Source organism: Phacochoerus africanus, chromosome 14 (genome assembly GCF_016906955.1).
Source record: "Phacochoerus africanus isolate WHEZ1 chromosome 14, ROS_Pafr_v1, whole genome shotgun sequence".
NCBI lineage: Eukaryota > Metazoa > Chordata > Mammalia > Artiodactyla > Suidae > Phacochoerus > Phacochoerus africanus.
Genome location: NC_062557.1, coordinates 6632979 through 6653259, shown reverse-complemented (window position 1 = coordinate 6653259; position 20281 = coordinate 6632979). Strand labels below are relative to the sequence as shown.

Below are 20281 nucleotides of genomic sequence, written 5' to 3'. Positions count from 1 at the left end.
GTTCCCAGGCTAGGGGTCTAATCAGAGCTGTAGCCTCCAGTCTAAGCCACAGCCACAGTGACATGGGATGCAGGCCACGTCTGCAACGTACACCACAGCTCACGGCAACACCGGATACTTAACCCACTGAGCAAGGCCAGGGGTCGAACCCGGAACCTTATGGTTCCTAGTCGGATTCGTTAACCACTGAGCCACGATGGGAACTCCTGAGTATTTTTATAGTTATGGCCCTTATTGATCCCTCAGATTATCTATTACTACTGACCTTTTATAGGAGCTGTAGGTTTGGGTCAAGGTCACAGCAGTGGTAGTGGACAAATTCTGGGGGCTCCCCACTCTTAACTGTGACAATTCAAGACTGTAGCAATAGCTTTTCGTGGTTGTACTGAAAAATATACATTTCTGGAAATTTTACAGCCAGAGCAGGAAGAGCAGGGCGATCTGGGGACTTGGAGCTAATGTCGGGAAGCTCTCAGGTGACACGTCCCACGTTAAGATTAATTTCCTACCCTCACGCGGCCCTTCTGTGCAAGCTGGGGGCCCTTGTCACGAGGAATATGTGTGTGGGTGTATGTGTTGGTACGTGTGTGTGTGTCTGTGGGTATGTGTTTGCATGTTTGTGTGGGTGCATGTGTATTTGTATGTTTGTGTGTGCACACAGTGTGTGTGTATGTGTGTGTGTGTGTGTGTGTGTGTGTGTGAGCTGTATGTGGAGCGGGGAAGTGGGGGGGGGGGGGGTCCCTGGAAGCCTACTGAGTCCCACTCTGTGCCCAGCCCTGCTGGGTCCAGTGGGGGCTTCACAGGAAGGAAGGTCACAGACCTGAGAATGTTTTCCAAGATGAAAAGTCATTCAGGGGGAGTTCCCTTCGTGGCGCAGCGGAAACGAACCCGACTAGGAACCATGAGGTTGTGGGTTCTATCCCTGGCCTCGCTCAGTGGGTTAAGGACCCGGCGTTGCTGTGAGCTGTGGTGTAGGCTGGTGGTTACGGCTCTGATTAAACCCCTAGCCTGGGAACCTCCATATGCTGTGGGTGCGGTCCTAAAAAGACCCCCCCCACACACACAAAAAAAAGCAGTAGCAGAAGAAAACCACTCAGGGGTCCTTGTGCCAACTTGAGGGGCGGGGCCTTGAGCCCGGGGTCTCAGGAAAAGGCTCCTCCCCAGGGCGGTCGCACTGCGGGCCCCGCCCAGGGCCCTGGCTCCTCCCCCAGGGCGCTCACCCTGACCATCCGGACCACAAGGAAACCAAGGGAGTTACTGGCCTGATCAGAAGGGAACTTCACCTGTGGCTTTGGGGGATGGGAGGGAAGGGCAAGTGAGCTGTGGGGGTTGGGAAGGGTCTCCTCACTGAAGTACCTACAGACCCTGCCACTCGGGCTGCGTGTGTGTCAGGCGCCCCAGGTGGCTTCTCCCCCTCAGCGACTTCCATCTTCCCACCAGCTCCAGGAACAGAAATGAAAAGATGCTGAGCAAAGAAGCTGAGAAGAAAAGCAGAAGTGGGAGCCTGGAGGCCTGATGCTCCTCCGTTTCCGGGTGGGGCGCTACTGAATCCTCCTGCCCAGCTGGTGCCTTGCTGCTGCTGCAGGTGACATCTGTGCAGGAGAGATGGCTCCGTGGCACTGGGTCGCCTGGCTGACCCCGGCTCTGCTGCTTCTCTGGCTCCCAGGTGAGGGTGGGCTGCCCAGGAAGGGTTGGAGAGGGAGGGAGGGAGTGCGAGGGGGAGGGCTGATGCTCTGACTCAGCACAGGACCCCGAATGGGACTCTCTCTGTCCACCGGGTAAGACGGACAGACCTCAGAGGGGGAGGGGCAGGGGCGAGGCTCTATCTCTCCTCTGCACCCACCTGGCCTTAAATGAGCTGCCATGGGGCACAGAGGTGGGAGGTCTGCAGGTTGGGACATGAATTGTTACAGGAAGAAGGAGGCAAGAGGCAGGGCGGACGCGAATGGGTGGCAGGGTGACCTTGAGTGCATCTCTGGTTCTTGGGTTCCAGGGGATGGAGGAGGCCTGGGGACCAGTGGGGGCAGGTCTCAGGGATATGGAGGTGAATGAAGAGCCAGGGTCGCTTGAGGGGCTGGGGCCGGAGAACCAGTGGGCCAGTGATCTCCAAAGAAGGGAGTGGGGGGGGGCGGGGGAGCATGGGGAGGGGTGGACGGCTGTGGGACAGGAAGGAGGGGGCTGCTTCGGAAGAAGAGAGCCTCCGTGCACAGATTTCCGTCCTGTGCCTCCTGGAGCATCCACGGCTCTCCTCAGACAGCTTCTGTGGTTGCTAGAATATTCCTAGAATATTTAATTGGGGGGGGTCGCTTTGCTTACTAACTGAATGTTTTCATCAATTCTATCTGGCAACTAGTCATCTCTAGGAATGCTGTGAATTTTTGTGTATAAATCTCGAAACTGGCCTTCCTCTCACTACTCATTTTTCTACTGACCTTCTCATGTGTTCTCGTGTGTTCACGGGATCTGCCTGCATGGAGGGTCCCCTGTCCCTTTGGTTTCCTCTCTCATTCATTGATCGTGGGCTGGTTTGGCCAGAACGATGCCCAGGACCAAGGTGGCAGGCGTCATGCCTGCCTTGTCCTGGATTGGGCACGTGTTTCTGTGAAGGGTCCTCTTCAGAGGGCAGCCACTTGGTTTTTGGTTTTGGTTTTTTTTCCCCACATTTGTGATATACGGAAGTTCCTGGACTAGGGATTGAAATGAACCTGCACCACAGCAGCGACCCAAGCCTCTGCAGTGACAATACCGGATCCTTAACCCACTGCGCCCCAAGGGCACTTCCACAAAAGACCATCTTTGATTCTTTTAATTTTCTCTGTCTTTGTGATTATTTTACTCTTTTCATGTCTTAATTCAGCTCGGCAGAAGGTTATCTATTTTTATGAGATTGAATTTTCTGAAATTTCTGTTTTCTTGGTTGGCAATTTCATATTTGACCTAATATTATTTGCCAGGCATTTTACACTCATTATCCCATTTGAATGCCATGTGAGGCTCACCGATCATCACCACTTTACAAATGAAGCATCTGAAGCTCAGAGAGGTTAAGTAACTTGCCCCAGAACACACAGCTGAGATGACATAGAACCAAGACAAAGACCCAGATTCTTCTTTTTCTTCTTCTTCTTCTTTTTTTTTTTTTTTTGCTTTTTAGGGCCACACCCATGGCACATGGAGGGTCCCAGGCTAGGGGTCTAATTGGAGCTACCGCTGCCCACCTACACCACAGCCACAACAACGCAGAATCCAAACTGTGTCTGCGACCCATACCACAGCTCACGGCAGTGCCAGATCCTTAACCCACCAGTCGAGGCCAGGGGTTGAACCCGAAACCTCATAGTTACTAGTTGGATTCGCTTCCACTGCACCACATCGGGAACTCCATAAATTTCTTTTTTTTTCTTTTTTTTTTTGCTATAAGACCCAGATTCTTCTGATGCCCTTTTGACTTCCCCATGCATCTGAGTAAATGCCAGCCCTGTGAGGGCACTGACAAAGGCTTCTCTGCAGGATGTCTGCATACCCAGGCCAGGGGAGGACATCCTCGTGGCCCCTGGGAGAGGCAGCATGCGAGCTCGTGGTCAGCTTTAGGCAGCTGTGGACTGAGAGCTGCATGGGGTGGGGGAGGTGTTCACACCCAAGTGTTGGCTGAGGGCCTACTATGTGCCAGGCACTTCCAGACATTGAAGACCTAAGCCCAAGGTGCCTGCCTTCCTGGAGCTTACAGCTGCCGGCCTACACCACAGCCACAGCCATGTGGGATCCAAGCCAAGTGGGATTCGAGTGTCTTCAAAGGAGTTAAGAACCTGAAAAAGCAATAAAATTAACGAGTTCTAACACTAGGAAAAGAGAGCAAGCCACACACACACACACACACACACACACACACACACACACCATCACCAACCTGGGGGCCCCATCACAGATTCTGGGGGTGGTGAGGAGCTGTTCACATATGCGCCAGGGCAGGGGCTGTGTCCTCTACTGGGTGGCCGGCATCAATGTCACAAGCACCGCCTGAGTCTCCCAGCTCCACAGCTGAGAATTGCCTGGGAAAATGGCAGGCATACCTCTTAGAACTAAAACACAAGCTTCCTGGAGTTTCCGTCGTGGCTCAGTGGGTTAAGAACCAGACTAGGATCCATGAGGATGCGGGTTTGGTCCCTGGCCTCGCTCTGTGGGTTAAGGATCTGGCGTTGCCGTGAGCTGTGGTGTAGGTCGCAGACTCGGCTTGGATCCCGTGTTGCTGTGGCTCTGATGTAGGCCGGATTAGACAGCTCCGATTAGACCCCTAGCCTGGGAACCTCCATAAGCTGCAGGTGTCGCCCTAAAACAAACAAGTGAAACAGAAGAAGCTGCAGTAAAAGGCCCAGGAGGAAATGAAGGTGAATCATTCCTTTTAATCCACAAATGCGCCAAGTGTGTCCACTGTTTTTTGTTTGTTTGTTTGCCTTTTTCTAGGGCTGCTCCTGCGGCTTATGGAGGTTCCCAGGCTAGGGGTCTAATTGGAACTGTAGCCACCGGCCTACACCACAGCCACAGCAACACCGGATCCTTAACCGACAGAGCGAGGCCAGGGATCAAACCTGTGTCCTCATGGATGCTAGTCAGATTCGTTAACCGCTGAGCCATGACGGGAACTCTGTGTCCACTGTTTTTGTGAGCCATTTGGCAGCTCTCTCTCTGCCTTGGTGCATTTTTCTGGGGGGAACAGCCCGGTGTGTGAATGGGTCTTCAGGTCGCTGAGAGGCTCAGGGCTGGCGTGGCCCTGGAGGTGAGCCGGGTTTTGGAGACTCCTACTGTCCTGACACGTCCAAAAGGGGAGGTCCCTGGTGGGTGAGGGGTGGGGAGGGTGGAGGAAGGGAGGTTGGGGGCTGCTGGGATCAAAATTATGGGGTGACAGAGTGAAAGGGGAGGACACTCAAGGTGTGATCTCATTGATGTGAGATGGGGGAAACTTGGGGGTGACCCCCAGGTGCCCCAACCCAGGCACCCCCGGTGAGGAGCTGGACTCGCTGTGTCTTCCAGGCTATTTGTCCCTGAGTGGCCCCCCGACCGTGACGGGCATCGAGGGGGGATCCCTGAGCGTGCGGTGTCGGTACAAGGAGGAATACATCGACAATAAGAAATACTGGGAAAAACTGTCATTCTTACCTTTGTGGAAGAAAATTGTGGAGACCAGAGAGTCAGCGAGAGAAGTGAGGACAGACGGCGTGTCCATCAGGGACGATCCTGCCAACCTCACCTTCACAGTGACCTTGGAGAGGCTCACAGAGGAGGATGCAGGGACGTACCGCTGTGGGATCAATAGACAATTTTCAGTTGACTCCACCTTCCCAGTGGAGGTGGTTGTGTTCCCAGGTGAGCCCCGCACCCCTCCTCTCACACCCAGCACAGGGTCCCCCAAAGATTCTCAGATCAGAAGAGCCAAGGCAGAAATCAGATCAGAGGCTTGGCGCAAACTCTGTGTGTGTGTGTGTGACAGAGAGAGTGTGTGTGTGACAGAGAGCGAGAGCGAGAGAGAGAGAGAGAGAGAGAGAGAGTGTGTGTGTGTGTGTGTCTGTCAGGGAGCTGGCAGCTCTCCTCAGTCCTGAGCGATGAGAAGGTGCTGGTCAGGGGAAGTGGAGGCTGCGAAACTGAGACTGGGGCTTCGAAGGAGAGCGGAGGGCGTGCTGTGGGCCGCCCTGCAGAAGGGGGGCTGGGGGTGAAGATGCTGAGTGCAGGGGGAGCGTCGCTGAGACCCGTGGTGCTGACAGCAGGTTCACTGGCAGGCAGTGAGTGGCTGTGGCTGCAGAGGGTGGGGTGGGGGTGGGGAGGACACTGGGGGTGGGGGTGACTTTGGGGCTCTCAGGAGGACCGCGAGGGGGTCCCTGTGTCCTGTTTGGCCCCAGGAGGCCCCCGGTAGACCTCCACCCTGGCCGCAGAGCCCCCCACCCTGCCCGCTTCCTGCGAGAGCCTTTGCAGAACATCAGCCTGGGAGGGCACTAGTGAGTGATGGGAGCGTCAGAGGTCCCTGATGTGTGTTTCAGCACCAGAACCACAGTCAACCCTTCCTACTACAGTCGAGATCTCGACAGTCATACCCGAAACGTCAACGCTATGGCTCACTACCCTGGCCACAGAGAGTACCACCTACAGCGCCAGCAGCCTGGAGGAGGAAGTCCAGCCCGAGCAGAGCCAGGGGTAAGGCGCCCTCATCCCTGGGTCTTGGAGGTGGGCCTCCTCCTCTGGCCATGTGGTCCTTTTGGGGTCAGGAGTCCTGTCCCCATGGGCTCCCTTTTGCACCTAGGCTGAGCGCTGGTCGCCAGGTCCTAACCTGGGTTGTTGGGGCCACACTGGACCGGCCCTGGGCTCGGAGAGACGGCTCAGAGGGAGAAGCTGGGGGTGCATGGGGTGGAAGGGAAGTAATATTTAACAGAGATGATACCCTCCTACCAAACACGTGCTAAAACCTCACAGGAATAGCCTCGTCTGTTCCACTATTACCCTCATTTTGCAGGTAAGTAAACCCAGGCTCAAAGAGGTTAAGTGATTGGATCGTGTAACTACAAATCCCTCCCAAGTTTGTGGGATTCTGAAATCTTGGGTTATTCCCTCTGAATTCGTGATTCTTGACTTTTTTCCAGCAAGGGGGGTGGTCCACAAAACCCCAAGAGAATCTGACAACATTTCTAGATTCTCTCCCCAGGAAAAACACAGACGGTCATAAACCCTTTCTGGGGTCCACGGAGTCCCCCTTCTGATGCCCTCTGGTGTCCTGAAGGTCTGTTCTGCCACTGGCCTCCCAGTGGCAGAGATAGCGCAGACCCCATGCGGTCCCATCAAATTTATAAGGCCCAGTCCCATAAGACGGTCTGACTTCAGATGCCAGAGAACTTTGGGGATCCCAGGCCATCACATTGCTGACCAATTGGAAACAAATTTGGGGGTTCCCATGACCCCCTTGGGTTTGATGATTGTCTAGATAAGTCTCAGAATGCAGGTAAGTCCTGTACTCACCGTTTTAAAGGATAAAGACCAGGACCAGCCAGTGAAGAGCCTTGGAGGGCACTGAATGGATCTTTCCCTGTGGAGTCGGGCACATCACGGGCCCGGAACACTGAGTGTTCACCAACCAGGAAGGTCCTCTAAGCCTCGGTGTCCACAGTTTTTATTTGGGTTTCATGACACAGGTGTGACTGATTAAATCACTGCCCATATGCTGGAACTCCACATCCCCAGCTCCCTTCGCTTCCTGGAACGTCAGGCTGGCTCAGAGCCCATAAAACTCTGATCAAGTGGTTGGTCCTTCTGACAACCAGCTCCCATCCGGAGTCATGTCATCTCTTAGCAAAATCTCAGGATCTGGCATTGCTGCAGCTGTGGCTCGGATTCAATCCCTGGCCTGGGAACTTCCCTGCCATGGGTGTGGCCATTGAAGAAGAAGGAGAAGGAGAAGGAGAAGGAGAAGGAGAAGGAGAAGGAGGAGAAGGAGAAGGAGAAGGAGGAGAAGGAGAAGGAGGAGGAAGGAGAAGGAGAAGGAGGAGAAGGAGGAGAAGGAGAAGGAGGAGAAGGAGAAGGAGGAGAAGGAGAAGAAGAAGGAGGAGAAGGAGAAGGAGAAGAAGAAGGAGAAGGAGGAGGAGAAGGAGGAGAAGGAGGAGGAGAAGGAGAAGGAGGAGAAGGAGAAGAAGAAGGAGAAGGAGGAGGAGAAGGAGAAGGAGGAGAAGGAGAAGGAGGAGAGGAGGAGGAGAAGGAGAAGGAGAAGGAGGAGAAGGAGAAGGAGAAGGAGGAGAAGGAGAAGGAGAAGGAGAAGAAGAGAAGAGTTCCCATTGTGGCGCAGCCAAAACGAATCCGACTAGGGACCATGAGGTGGCAGGTTCAATCCCTGGCCTTGCTCAATGGGTTAAGGATCCAGCATTGCCATGAGCTGTGGTGTAGGTCGCAGACACAGCTTGGATCCAGCGTTGCTGTGGCTGTGGTGTAGGCTGACAACTACGGCTCCGATTCAATCCCTAGTCTGGGAACCTCCATATGCTGCGAGTGCGGCCCTAAAAAGACAAAAGACCAGGAAAAAAAAAAGAAGAATCCGACTGGCCTTTGCCCTTGGCTCCTGGAAGGGAATCCCTACATCCTTGGGATTTTCCTATTTTCCTAGTAATGGGAGCCCTTCTGTTATTATTCATGAGTCTCTTGGCACCTGAGTTTTTGCTAAGAGATGATGTGGCCAAAGGACATATACAAAAATAACGTACGTTGGTATATTCTTGTATCTGATTAAAGAGCCTCTGGAAGGTGCTTAGGTATTCTGTGAGTGCACGTGGGGGATGGGGGATGTGTAGAAAGGAGATGTGATGCCATCTACATTTTTTATTTATTTATTTATTTATTTTTGGTCTTTTTGCTATTTCTTGGGCCGCTCCCGCGGCATGTGGAGGTTCCCAGGCCAGGGGTCGAATCGGAGCTGTAGCCACCGGCCTACGCCAGAGCCACAGCAACGCGGAATCCGAGCCGCGTCTGCGACCTACACCACAGCTCACGGCAACGCCGGATCGTTAACCCACTGAGCCAGGGCAGGGACCGAACCCGCAACCTCATGGTTCCTAGTCGGATTCGTTAACCACTGCGCCACGACGGGAACTCCTGCCATCTACATTTTTAAGTGTCACCTTATCTATTGAAGCAACAGAGGGAAGGCACAACCCGCACCCCACCCACTCAGCCTGTCCCCTTCCAGGCTCCAAGTGCTCCTGTCCTTGTCTGTACTCCTGCTGCTTCTGCTGGTGGCCGTTTCCCTGCTGGCCTGGAGAATGGTTCGGAGACGGATCAAAGGTGGGTGAGCCCCCTACACCTACCCCGCAGGGTGCACAGGCCCTGTCTGCACCCTCTCCTCCTCGAGGCTCTGTGTCCTGCTCTCATCAGAGGCATCTCCTGAGACCATCAATCCTGGGTGACCCTAGAGGGCAGACTCCAGAGGAGGTGGCCTTGCTGTGGCTGCAGATCCAGGCTGTGGCTCCTCAAAAAGAGGCCTTTCCCATGGTGGGGCCTGGGGTGGATGCTCATGAAGCAATGTCCCTCTTCCGCCTTAACCTTTCCGTGACCTCCCACACTTGCTAAAGCTCAGGTGCCTGCAGGAAGGTCAAGGTCCTCCACAATTGGGCCCCGCCCACCCTTTCCAGGCAAACTGGCTCCGCCCACCCCTTCTGTGCACTCTGGCTGCGCCCATCTCTTCTGCGCCTCCTTACACTTCCGCAGCAGCCAGTTCCCGAACTTCTTGTCACTTGGCAAGAGCCACAACTTGTGTCCCCTTCCTGGTTTGCTCCAGACATCTAGGGTGCTTCCTCTGCCCTCTCCCCGGCTCCCTCCTGCTGGCTCAAAGCGCTCCTCTCTGACTTCCGTTCCTCTGGGTCCAAAGAGCAGCCTGGGGGCCCTTCTGAGTGGACCACTGTCCTTCCGCCACTGCAGCCCTTTCCACACCAGATTGTCACACCTGCTTCCTTGCCTGCCTGCCCACCGGCCCCGTGCACCTCCTTAAGATCGGGAACCCTGACTCGAGAAGGCACGTAACCAGTATTTGTTGAATGAATGTATTATTTAATGTCTCCACGCGGGGCAGCCCAGGAAGCAGTCCAGCCACTCTCCTCTGAGCTCAGAGGCAAAGAGAGACACATGTGGTGCACCCAGCACGCTGGAGGGCGCCCAGGAAGTAGGTGCTCAACAAACACTTGAGCAAATTAAGTAAACAGAAGAACAGAGGAACCAGTGAGGTTGTGGCCTTACTGTGGGCTGGAGCCTCAACGGTCCCATGTAGGAGAGCAGGTTTCTGCTGGACGCGGCGTGTGAGCCTTCAGTGGCTTATGGAAGTTCCCAGGCTAGGAATCTAATCAGCGTTGTAGCTGCTGGCCTAGACCATAGCAACATGGGATCCGACCCACATCTGCAACCTACATGACAGCTCACGGCAACGCCACATCCTTAACCCGCTGAAGAAAGCCAGGGATGGAACCCACATCCTCATGGATTCCAGTCAGATTCATTTCCACTGCGCCAAAACTGGAACTCTGGAGATTCTATTTTGTAATTTCTTTCTTTCTTTCTTTTATTTTTTTTTTTGTTGTTGTTGCCCCCCGCAGCATATAGAAATTCCCGGGCCAGGAATTGAATCCGAGATACAGCTGCAACCTATGCCACAGCTGCAGCAATGCCAGATCCTTAACCATCTGCACTGAGCCACGGATCAAACCCGAGTCTCAGCAGCAACGTGAGCTGCTACAGAGACAACACTGGATCCTTAACGGCACCACAATGGGAACTTCCGTTTTCATTTTATTTTGTTTTTTGGCAGTGCCCGCAGTATGCAGAAATTCCTGGGCCACGAGTCAAACCTGAGTCACAGCAGTGACAATGCAGGATCCTTTAACTGCTGGGCTACCAGGGAACTCCCAGCGTCCATCTCTTGATTCCCTGCGGCAGGGTTCTGGGGGATGCTAAAGCTTTCAAGGCTGCAGTGAGCCTGGGGCTGCTCTGCCCCACAGCTCTGGCGCTGACTGGGAGTTGATACTCACTGGGGGCCGGGCAGGGGAGACCCTGCCTTGTGCTTTCACCTCCAGCACCCCCACGGGGTTCAGCCTCTCCGCCCCAGTTCATCCCAGGCCCTTAGGACAGAAACCAGCCGTAGCATATCTGTGCTCAACAGATGGAAAGGAAACCACTTCCTCTTCCCCAACTGCTGCTCCCATGTCATTTCTGGAAACCCTCCCCCTAAATGTCAGCCCACACTACCTACCACATGGGGTTTTTCCCCAGCCTGGATGGCCTCGGGCCCCTGGGGCTCACTCTTCCCATGGTGCCCTTTCACCTAAAAAGCCCTCCCCGCCTCTTAAAAATGGGATGTGTGATCGCTGTAGAAAACTGATAAAATAAGGAAGGCACACACACAAAATCATCATAACGAGTAAAAGCAAAAACTCAGAGTTCCCATTGTGGCTCAGCAAAAGCGAACCCGACTAGGAACCATGAGGGCACAGGTTCGATCCCCGGCCTCGCTCAGTGGGTTAAGGATCCAGCATTGCCGTGAGCTGTGGTGTAGGTCACAGATGCAGCTCTGGCTGCATTGCTGTGGCTGTGGTGTAGGTTGGTAGCTGTAGCTCCAGTTAGATCCCTAGCCTGGGAACCTCCATATGCCGCGGGTGGGGTCCTAAAAAGACAAAAACCAAAAAAATGAAAAAAACAAGAACTCCCATCACCCAGAGAAAACTAACCTCAGACATTTGAGGTATGTCCTTCCACTCTCTTATATATCTGATTTTTTAAACTATTTACTTCTTAGCATTATTTATTTATTTATTTATTTATTTTTTGCTTTTAGAGCCACACTTGTGGCATATGACATATGGAGTTTCCCAGGCTAGCCGTCAAATTAGAGCTGCAGCTGGCAGCCTACGGCACAGCCATGGCATCTGAGCTGCATCTGCCACCCACACTGCAGCTCGTGGCAACACCAGATCCTAACCTACTGAGCGACACCAGGGATCAAACCCGCATCCTCATGGATACTAGTTGGGTTCATTACCATTGATCCACAATGGGAACTCCCTCATTGCACTTTTAAATCTCTCTCTGCCCCCCGCCCCCCCCACACTTAATGTAGTGTATAATTTTCTCTGCTTTTTTTTTTTTTTTTGGCCGAGTCCACGGCATATGCAGAAGGCCAGGGATTGAACCTGCACCACAGCCGTGATCCGAGCACAGCAGTGACAGCACTGGATCCTTAACCCGCTGAGCCACTAGGGAATTCCCGATTTTCCCTGCTACCAAGTGTTTTTCTGAAGGTCCCTGACTGTAGAATTTACTGCTATGGGTAGACTGCATCTGGTTAAGTGATCCTTGTCAACAGGAGAAAGGCTTTCTGTTCAAGTGGCCTGACTATCCCTCCCAAGCTTGGCAAGTCTCAGCTCCTGTCTTCTGACCGGGTCTGGGGCTGTCTTCCCAGGGCCCCACTCGACAAAGCCTTGAGTTCCTACCACGCTGCCGGCCTGAAGCGATAGGTCCCTAGGGCTGAGTCTCCAGGGAAGGGCCTTCCTCCGGTCGGATGATGGGATCCCCATCCCTGCCTTGTTCTGGGATCTGGCCTCCTTCCTTTTCTTCCCCCAGGGTCACACCCATGGCATATAGAGGTTCCCAGGCTAAGGGTGGAATCAGAGCTGCAGCGGCTGGCCTACGCCACAGCCTCAGCAATGCCAGATCCGAGCTGCATCTGTGGCCTACACTGCAACTCATGACAACACCAGATCCTTAACCCACTGAGTGAGAACAGGGATTGAACCCACCCCCTCATGGATACCGGTTGGGTTCTTAACCTGCTGAGCCACAACGGGAACTCTGACCTCCTAACTCTTCTCTTGTCTCTTTAGCCAATGAGAATCCAGAGCTGCCTCAGAACCCCAATCAGGTGAGAAAGGCCACCACGGGAGGTGTGTCAGGGTGGCTGGGGGACCCCAGAAGATGCTGGGAGGCTGAACTGTCCCATCGGCCAGTGGAGGTCTGCGTGGGTCAGACGTGGGGCAGCAAGTTGTCCACCCAGAACAGGAAGAACCGTGCCCGGGAGATCTGGCTCCTGGGTCATCACGAGCCCTGGCCAGTCTGTTCCCTCCCCAAGTGGAAGTGGCATGAGGGAGGGTCCTCCCGGTCCAGCTGCTGACCTGACCGCTCGAATGGTCCCCAAAGAGGACCTGAATGGGGGAGGGGGAGGATGGAGCACCCAGAACAGAGGGACAGGGGAGATGTTTGCAGAGAAGCGGGGACAGACAGCCCCCTAGGCTGGACCACAGAGGGGCTCTGTGGACACCCCCCAAGCCCCCGAACGTCCCGCCCACCCCAGGCTGCTGCGCAGGGCGAGAACTGCTATGAAAATCTGGAGCTGTCAAGGTGGCCCCCTTCGGGAGAACCTGCGCCTGTTCAACCCACACAGGGGGAGGTGGAATACAGCGTGGTGGTGAGTGCGAGGGCCCAGCTCCCATGATGGGGACCCCGGGCTGGGCCAGAAGCATCAGCTTGTGATCACCCAAGATCAGCGGTCTTTTGCCTTGCTAGGACAAGGACACACAGAAAATGAGACAAGTGTAGGTTGTGCCAGAAGAATGGTGTCCTTATAGCTGGGGGGTCGGGTGCGGAGGGAGATGAAGGTGCTTGGAATGGCCAGTGACAATCATTAGAGTACAGCGTTTATTAGGCACCTACTGTGTACCACACACCCCACCCTTAAAGCCTGTGATTTCTCGCTCTTCTGGCCCCATCATCTTTCTCTCTCTCTCTTTTTTTTAGGGCTGCACCCGCAGGATATGGAAATTCCGAGGCTAGAGGTCAAATCGGAGCTGTAGCCGCTGGCCTACACCACAGCCACAGCAACGCTGGATCCTTAGCCCACTGAGCAAGGCCAGGGATCGAACCCACATCCTCGTGGATCTTAGTTGAGTTTGTTAACCGCTGAGCCACAAAGGGAACTCCCTGGTCCCATCGTCTCTTTGGTATGACATCTGCTTTTCAGGTTTCTATCAGTAACCCCCTGGAGGTCAGCCTTGAGGCACAGCCCCTGTAAAGCAGGATTTTTTTTTTTTTTTTTTTTTTAGCTTTTTTAGGCTGCACTTGCGGCATATGGAGGTTCCAGGCTAGGGGTCCAATCAGAGCTACAGCTGCCAGCCTAGGCCACAGCCACAGCCACAGCAATGCAGGCTCTGAGCCACATCTGCGACCTACACCACAGCTCAGGGCAATGCCAGCTCCTTAACTCGCTAATCAAGGCCAGGGATCCCACCTGCAACCTCATGGTTTCTAGTCGGATTCGTTTCTGCTGCACCAGGATGGGAACTCCTAACGTGGGATGTTGGAAGGGCCGCCCCACCCGCATCCACCCGGCCCAGGGTCATATCTCACCCTTGAGTGGAGAGTTTAGGCGGAGGCTGAGAGATCCGTTGTTCGAGAGGATGAGGGGGAGACTCAAGCATCAGACGCATGACCCTGGGGTGAACCCTTGCTTTGCTGACTTGGGGGCTGACGATCTCAAAGTGGATCCCAGGGACACCCCCCCTCCCCCCGCCTCCTCCCCCCCCTCCCCCATTCCCCGCTCTGAGGTCTGAGACTCTGCTTCATGTCTTGACCGCATGGGGCGGAACACGTGGCTGGGCAGGATCCTGGAGCCCAGCCCTTGGGAGAGAAAGAGGCCAGGACAGAGAGAAAGGGTGAAGCCTCGCCCCCCCCCCTCCCCAGTGGAGCCTCCTCAAGCCCCTCCCCTCCCTAAGCTGGGGGTTCCTGCTTCCTGCCGCCTCTCCCTCAGCCTCCCGCCTCTGTCTCTGCAGGGGTGGCCCGGTGAAAATCTTCACTACAGCTCGGTGGTTTTTGACTCTCAGAATCAGGATTCTAAGGCCAATGGAGTCCCCGCCCAGACGTCCTGGGAGAAGCAGCCCCTGTACAGCGTGATTAAAAAGACATGAGCTGGTGTCTCCAGCCTTGCTGACTGGAGGTCTCCGGGAGAACCAGGATGCCCAGGGCTGGCTCCTCAACCCTCAGCCCTCACCCACGTCCCCCTTCACCTGCTCCCCTCAATGGTGATGGACAAGGCAGCTGGGGTGCCGATGGCTGTCCCTCTTGTGCCATCAGCCAGGCTGGCTTCATTGAGGACCAGTGGGAACGGGGTTCTGGAGGGACCTGGGGGAAACTTGCATCCTACTGGCTCGCAATGCTTCTTCCCTCTCCTCTCTGCTTCGTTCCAGCTCTTGTGTGTGGCGGGCAGGAACTCAGTTCTGTGCAGGTCCAGGAAAAGAAGTGATTCATGTAGAATGTTGCCTGGGAACAGCTTTTAAATCGCAGCCCAGTGGGAATGTCTGGGGTCGCTGGAGAGTGGGGAGAACCGGCAGAGAGCCAGGAGGATGCAAAAGCAAGAAGACTGGGTGCCCTTCATCTTACAGACAAGGAGACTAAGACCCAGAGTGATGAGAGGCTTGCCCATGCCTCCAGAACCAGCGGCAGCTTTCTCTGGACTCTTAGATAGGCTGGGTTTTTTTGGGGGGGGGTTGTCTTTTTTTTGCCATTTCTTGGGCCACTCCCACTGCATATGGAGGGTCCCAGGCTAGGGATCCAATCGGAGCTGTAGCTGCCAGCCTGCACCAGAGCCACAGCAACACCAGCTCCAAGCCGAGTCTGCAACCTACGCCACAGCTCACGGCAACACCAGATCCCTAACCCACTGAGCAAGGCCAGGGATCGAACCCGCAACCTCATGGTTCCTAGTCGGATTCGTTAACCACTGAGTCATGACGGGAACTCCGGCTTGTTGTTAACATAAGAGATATTAGCGAAGTTTAAAGTTATCTTACAAGAGAAGAAAAAATATTTAAACATTGCCTGCTATGTGTCTGCAATCTTGTATTAAAAGAAAAATCTTTTTTGAGGGCTGAATACTATTCCCATTTTTGTATATATCACATTCTGCTTATCCATTCATCTGCCAGTGGACCCTTGAGTCTCACCTATATTTTAGCTCTGGTGAAAAAGACTGTTATGAAGATGGTGTACAAATATCTCTTTGACACCCTACTTTCAATTTTACTAAGTATCTAGCTAGAAGTGAATTTCCTGAATCATATGATGATCTATTTTTAATTTTTGAGGAACTGCTCTACTATCATCCACAGAAGCTGTACCATTTTTATGACAGTGCCCAAGAGATTACAATTTCTCCACATCCTTTCAACACTTTTTAAAAAAAATTAATGTATTTTTTGGCCTCATCCGTGGCACGTGAAAGTTCCCAGGCCAGAGATCTAACCCTCGCCACAGCAGCCAGTGACTGGGGCCACTGCAATGACAACGCTGGATCCTTCACATGCTGTACCACCAGGGAACCCCTGGTTTCATATATATATATAGTAGCCATTCTAATGGGTGTGAGGTGGTATCTCTGCAATTTTGTTTTCCATTTCCCCAGTGATTAGTGATCTGAGCGCCTTCTCATGTGTTTATTGGTCATTTGTATATCTTTTTTTTTTTTTTTGTCTTTTTGAGGGCCACACCAGTGGCATATGAAGATTCCCAGGCTAGAGGTCTAATCAGAGTTGTAGCCACCGGCCTATGCCAGAGCCACAGCAATGCCAGATCCGAGCCTCGTTTGCAACCTGCAACACAGCTCACAGCAACGCCAGATCCTTAACCCACTGAGCAAGGCCAAGGATCGAACCTGAAAACTCATGGTTCCTAATTGGATTCATTTCTGCTGTGCCATGATGGGAACTCCTGAAACTTCTTCTTTTTTTTTTTTTTTTTTGTCCTTTTAGGGCCACATTGGTGGCATATGTAAGTTCTCAGGCTACTGAAACTTTTTTTTAATAACTTTTTTTTTTAGCTGCACCTGCAGCATTTGAAAACTCCTGAGCCAAAAATTGAACCCAAGCCACAGCAGGGACAATGCTATGTCCTTACCTGCTAGGCCATCAGGGAACACCTAAACTTTTTTTATGACAGCCATTATGTTCATTTTTTCCATTTGTTTCCTGTGCCTTTTGGCAAATCATTGCCAAATCCAAGGTTGAGAAGATGCTGTCCCATATTTTCTTTTAAGAGTTTTATAGTTTCAAGCCTTACATTGAGGTCTTTGATCCGTTTTGACTTAATTTTGTATATGCCGCTAGGTAAGGGGCCAGCTTAATTCTTTTTCATGTGAATATCCAGTTTTTCCAATACCATTTGTTAAAAAGAATGCCCTTTTTCCATTGAATGGTCTTGACCTCCTGGCAGGAAATCATTTGACTGTACATGCGCAATTTATTTCTCTATTTTATTTCATTGGTCTATATGTTTGATTTTATGCCAGGATCACTCTCTCTTAAATACTGTGGCAATGTAGTAAGTTTTGAAATCAGGAAGTCTGAATCTTCCAGGTTTATTCTTCCTTTTCAAGACTCTGTTGGCTATTAGGGGGGTTTGCAAAATTTCACATAAATTTTAAGATGGTTTTTTTTTCTGTTTCTGCCAAAATGTCATTGGGATTTTTATAGGGATTGCATTGAATCTGTATATAGCTTTGGATAGTACTGACATCTTAACATTAACTCTTCCCATCCATGAACATGGGCTATCTTTTCATTTATTGATGTGTCTTTATTCTTTCAGGGATATTTTATCATTTTCGATGTGCAAGTCTTTCACCTCCTTGCTTAAGTTAATTCCTAAATATGTTATTGTTTTTATGCTGTTATCAGCAGAATTGTTTTAATAATTTCCTTTTCAGATTGTTACTTGTTAATGTACAGAAATGCAACTGAATTTTGTAGATTGATTTTGTATCTTGCTACTTGGTCCAATTCATTGATTAGTTCTAACATAGTCTTTTTGGGGGTGGGATCTTGAGAGTTCTCTTCATATAACATCATATCATCTGCAAACAGAGGTAATTTTGCTTCTTCCTTCCCAATTTAGATGCCTTCTATTTCTTTTTCTTGCCTAATTACTCTGGCTAGAGCTCCTAGTACTATGTTGAATAGAAGGATATTGGGTGTACTTACCTTCTTCCTAATCTTAGAGGAAAATCTTTCACAATTTTTGTGTAGTTTCCAGCTGCCCTGCAGCATATGGAGTTCCAGGGCCAGGGATCAGATCCAAGCCACAGTTGCAGCTGTAGCAACACTGGGTCCTTTAACCCACTGTACCAGACTTGGGATGTAACCTGCATCCTGGCACTGAAGAGATGCCACCAAACCCATTGTGCCACAGTGGGAGGTCTTTTCAGTCTTTCACAGTTGAGTATGATGTTCATTCTGGGTTTATATATATGGATTTTATTACATTGAGGTAGTTTCTATCTAAGCCTAGTTTGTTGAGTGTTTTTTTCTTTTCCTCCCTTTTTGGCCACACCCATAGCATGTGGAAGTTCCTCCACCAGGATGGGACCTGCACCATAGCAGTGACAACACCAGATCCTTAACCCACTGAGCCACGAGGGAACTCCTGTTGAGGGTTTTTATTATGAAAGGGTGCTGAATTTTGCTAAATGCCTTTTCTACATCAATTGATATAATCAATATAATCATGTGGGTTTATTCCTTCATTTTTAGCACTGTGTTTGTTGTGTCCCATATGTTGTTTTGGTGTGTTTATGTTTTCTCTTTAAGCTTTGTTTGTTTGTTTTTGCTTTTTAGGGCTGCACCTGTGGCATATGGAAGTTCCCCAGCTGGAGGTTGAATTGGAGCTTCAGCTGCCGGCCTACACCACAGCCACAGCAATGTGGGATCCTTAAGCCACTGAGCAAGACCAGTGATTAAACCCAAATCCTCATGGATACTAGTCAGGCTTATTACCGCTGAGCTACAAGAGGAATGTCCTATTTTTTTTTTTTTTTTATTTTTTAGGGCTGCGCTGAGGTATATGCAAGGTCCCAGGCTAGAGGTCCAATCAGAGCTGCAGCTGCAGGTCTATGACACAGGCACACAGGATCTGAGCCGTGTCTGCGACCACAGCTCACAGCAATGCTGGATCCTTATCCCACTGCATGAGGCCAGGAATGAACCTGAATCCTCATGGATCCTAGTCAGGTTCCTTACCACTGAGCCACCATGGGGAACTCCTGGTATTAGTTCTTGAAATGTGCTGGTTTCAGTCAAGGTGTGGTGTGAGCCTAAGAAGACTTGCTACAAACAAGAGGACATAGAGAGGCGCATTAATACTATAACACAACCATTGCATATTGAAATAATCCTATTTTGGACATATTGTAAATGAAATATATTATTTTTTCTGTCCCTCTCTCTTTTTCTCTCTCTCTTTCTTCCTTTCTCCCTCCCTCTCTTTCTCCCTCCCTCCTTTTTTCTTTCATTTTTCCTTCCTTTCTTTCTACGGGAATGAGTGAGCTGAGGTTTAGTCATACAATGGAATACTTTACAGCGGTGAGAGCAAATTGCCTTCTTCGTTTTCCAGATGAGCCAGAGGCCAGAGAGGTTATCTGAAACAACAAATGCCACTCAGATGGGTGATGGAAAATCCGAGTCTTGTGTCTACGACTCCTGGACCTTATTGCTTAAACAAAACAAAACAAAACAACCCCTCAAGCCCCAAAACCTTTATTTTGGTACTATTTCAAATTTAGGGAAAAATTATCAAAAAGTACAAAGCACTCCCATTTATCTTTTATCCAAATTCACCTTTTTTTTTTGTTTCTTTCTTTGTTTAGTTATTTTTTTAGGGCCACACCCGCAGCAGGTTCCCAGGCTGGGGGTCTAATCGGAGCTGCAGCTGCCAGCTTATGCCACAGTCACAGCAACACCAGATCTTAACCCACTGAGGGAGGCCAGGGATCGAACCCGAAACCTCACGGATATTAGTCAGTCTTGTTACCACTGTGCCAGAATGGGGCTTCCGAGATTTACCTTTAAAAACAACACTTTTCAGGAGTTTCCACAGCTGTGCAGCAGGTTAAGGATCCAGCGTTGCTGCCGCTGTGGCACAGGTAGCTTCTATGGAGCGTGTGATCCCAGACTGGGGGCAATTTCACATGTCTCAGGTCAAGGCTGAAAAAATAAAACAACAAAAAAGCAACAACAAAAACCCTACACCAGCTATTAAAAAAGCTTTGCCACGTTTGTTTTGCTATTCTATCTATGCGTAATTTTTTTCTAAACCATCTGCGAGTAGATTTCATATATGACCTCTGTTAGAATAAGCCAACTACACAGATTGCTAGGGCTCAGCCTTGGAGCAAGACATAGGGATTGGACGATCGTGTGTCTCTACCTCGTGGCCATGTCTGGAATCACACACTCTGGATCCCAAGCCCCTCTTAGTTGCTACACCTGGTCAGTCACTGCAAAAGGAACTCTGTATCTTGGACGATCGTGTGTCTCCACCTCGTGGCCATGTCTGGAATCACACACTCTGGATCCCAAACCCCTCTTAGTTGCTGCAGCTGGTCAGTCACTGCAAAAGGAATTCTGTATTTTGAGTGATAGTGTGTCTCCACCTTGTGGCCATGTCTGGAATCACACACTCTGGATCCCAAACCCCTCTTAGTTGCTGCAGCTGGTCAGCCACTGCAAAAGGAACTCTGTATTTTGGACGATCGTGTTTCTCCACCTCGTGGCCATGTCTGGAATCACACACTCTGGATCCCAAGCCCCTCTTAGTTGCTGCAGCTGGTCAGTCACTGCAAAAGGAATTCTGTATTTTGGACGATCGTGTGTCTCCACCTCGTGGCCATGTCTGGAATCACACACCCTGGGATCTCAAGCCCCTCTTAGTTGCTACACCTGGTCAGTCACTGCAA

The 20281-nt window shown here is 51.4% G+C and overlaps 1 protein-coding gene across 1 annotated transcript; it reads left to right on the top strand.

The window, feature by feature from the left end:
• The first annotated feature begins 1087 nt into the window (after positions 1–1087).
• On the top strand, positions 1088–15075 carry LOC125115011 (CMRF35-like molecule 8). The gene is made up of 7 exons (XM_047758717.1): positions 1088–1666; positions 5029–5361; positions 6030–6183; positions 8714–8808; positions 12390–12427; positions 12857–12970; positions 14331–15075. Exons 1-7 carry the CDS (start codon positions 1606–1608, stop codon positions 14463–14465), a joined length of 930 nt encoding a protein of 309 aa, XP_047614673.1. The 5' UTR covers positions 1088–1605; the 3' UTR covers positions 14466–15075.
• The last annotated feature ends 5206 nt before the right edge of the window (positions 15076–20281 follow it).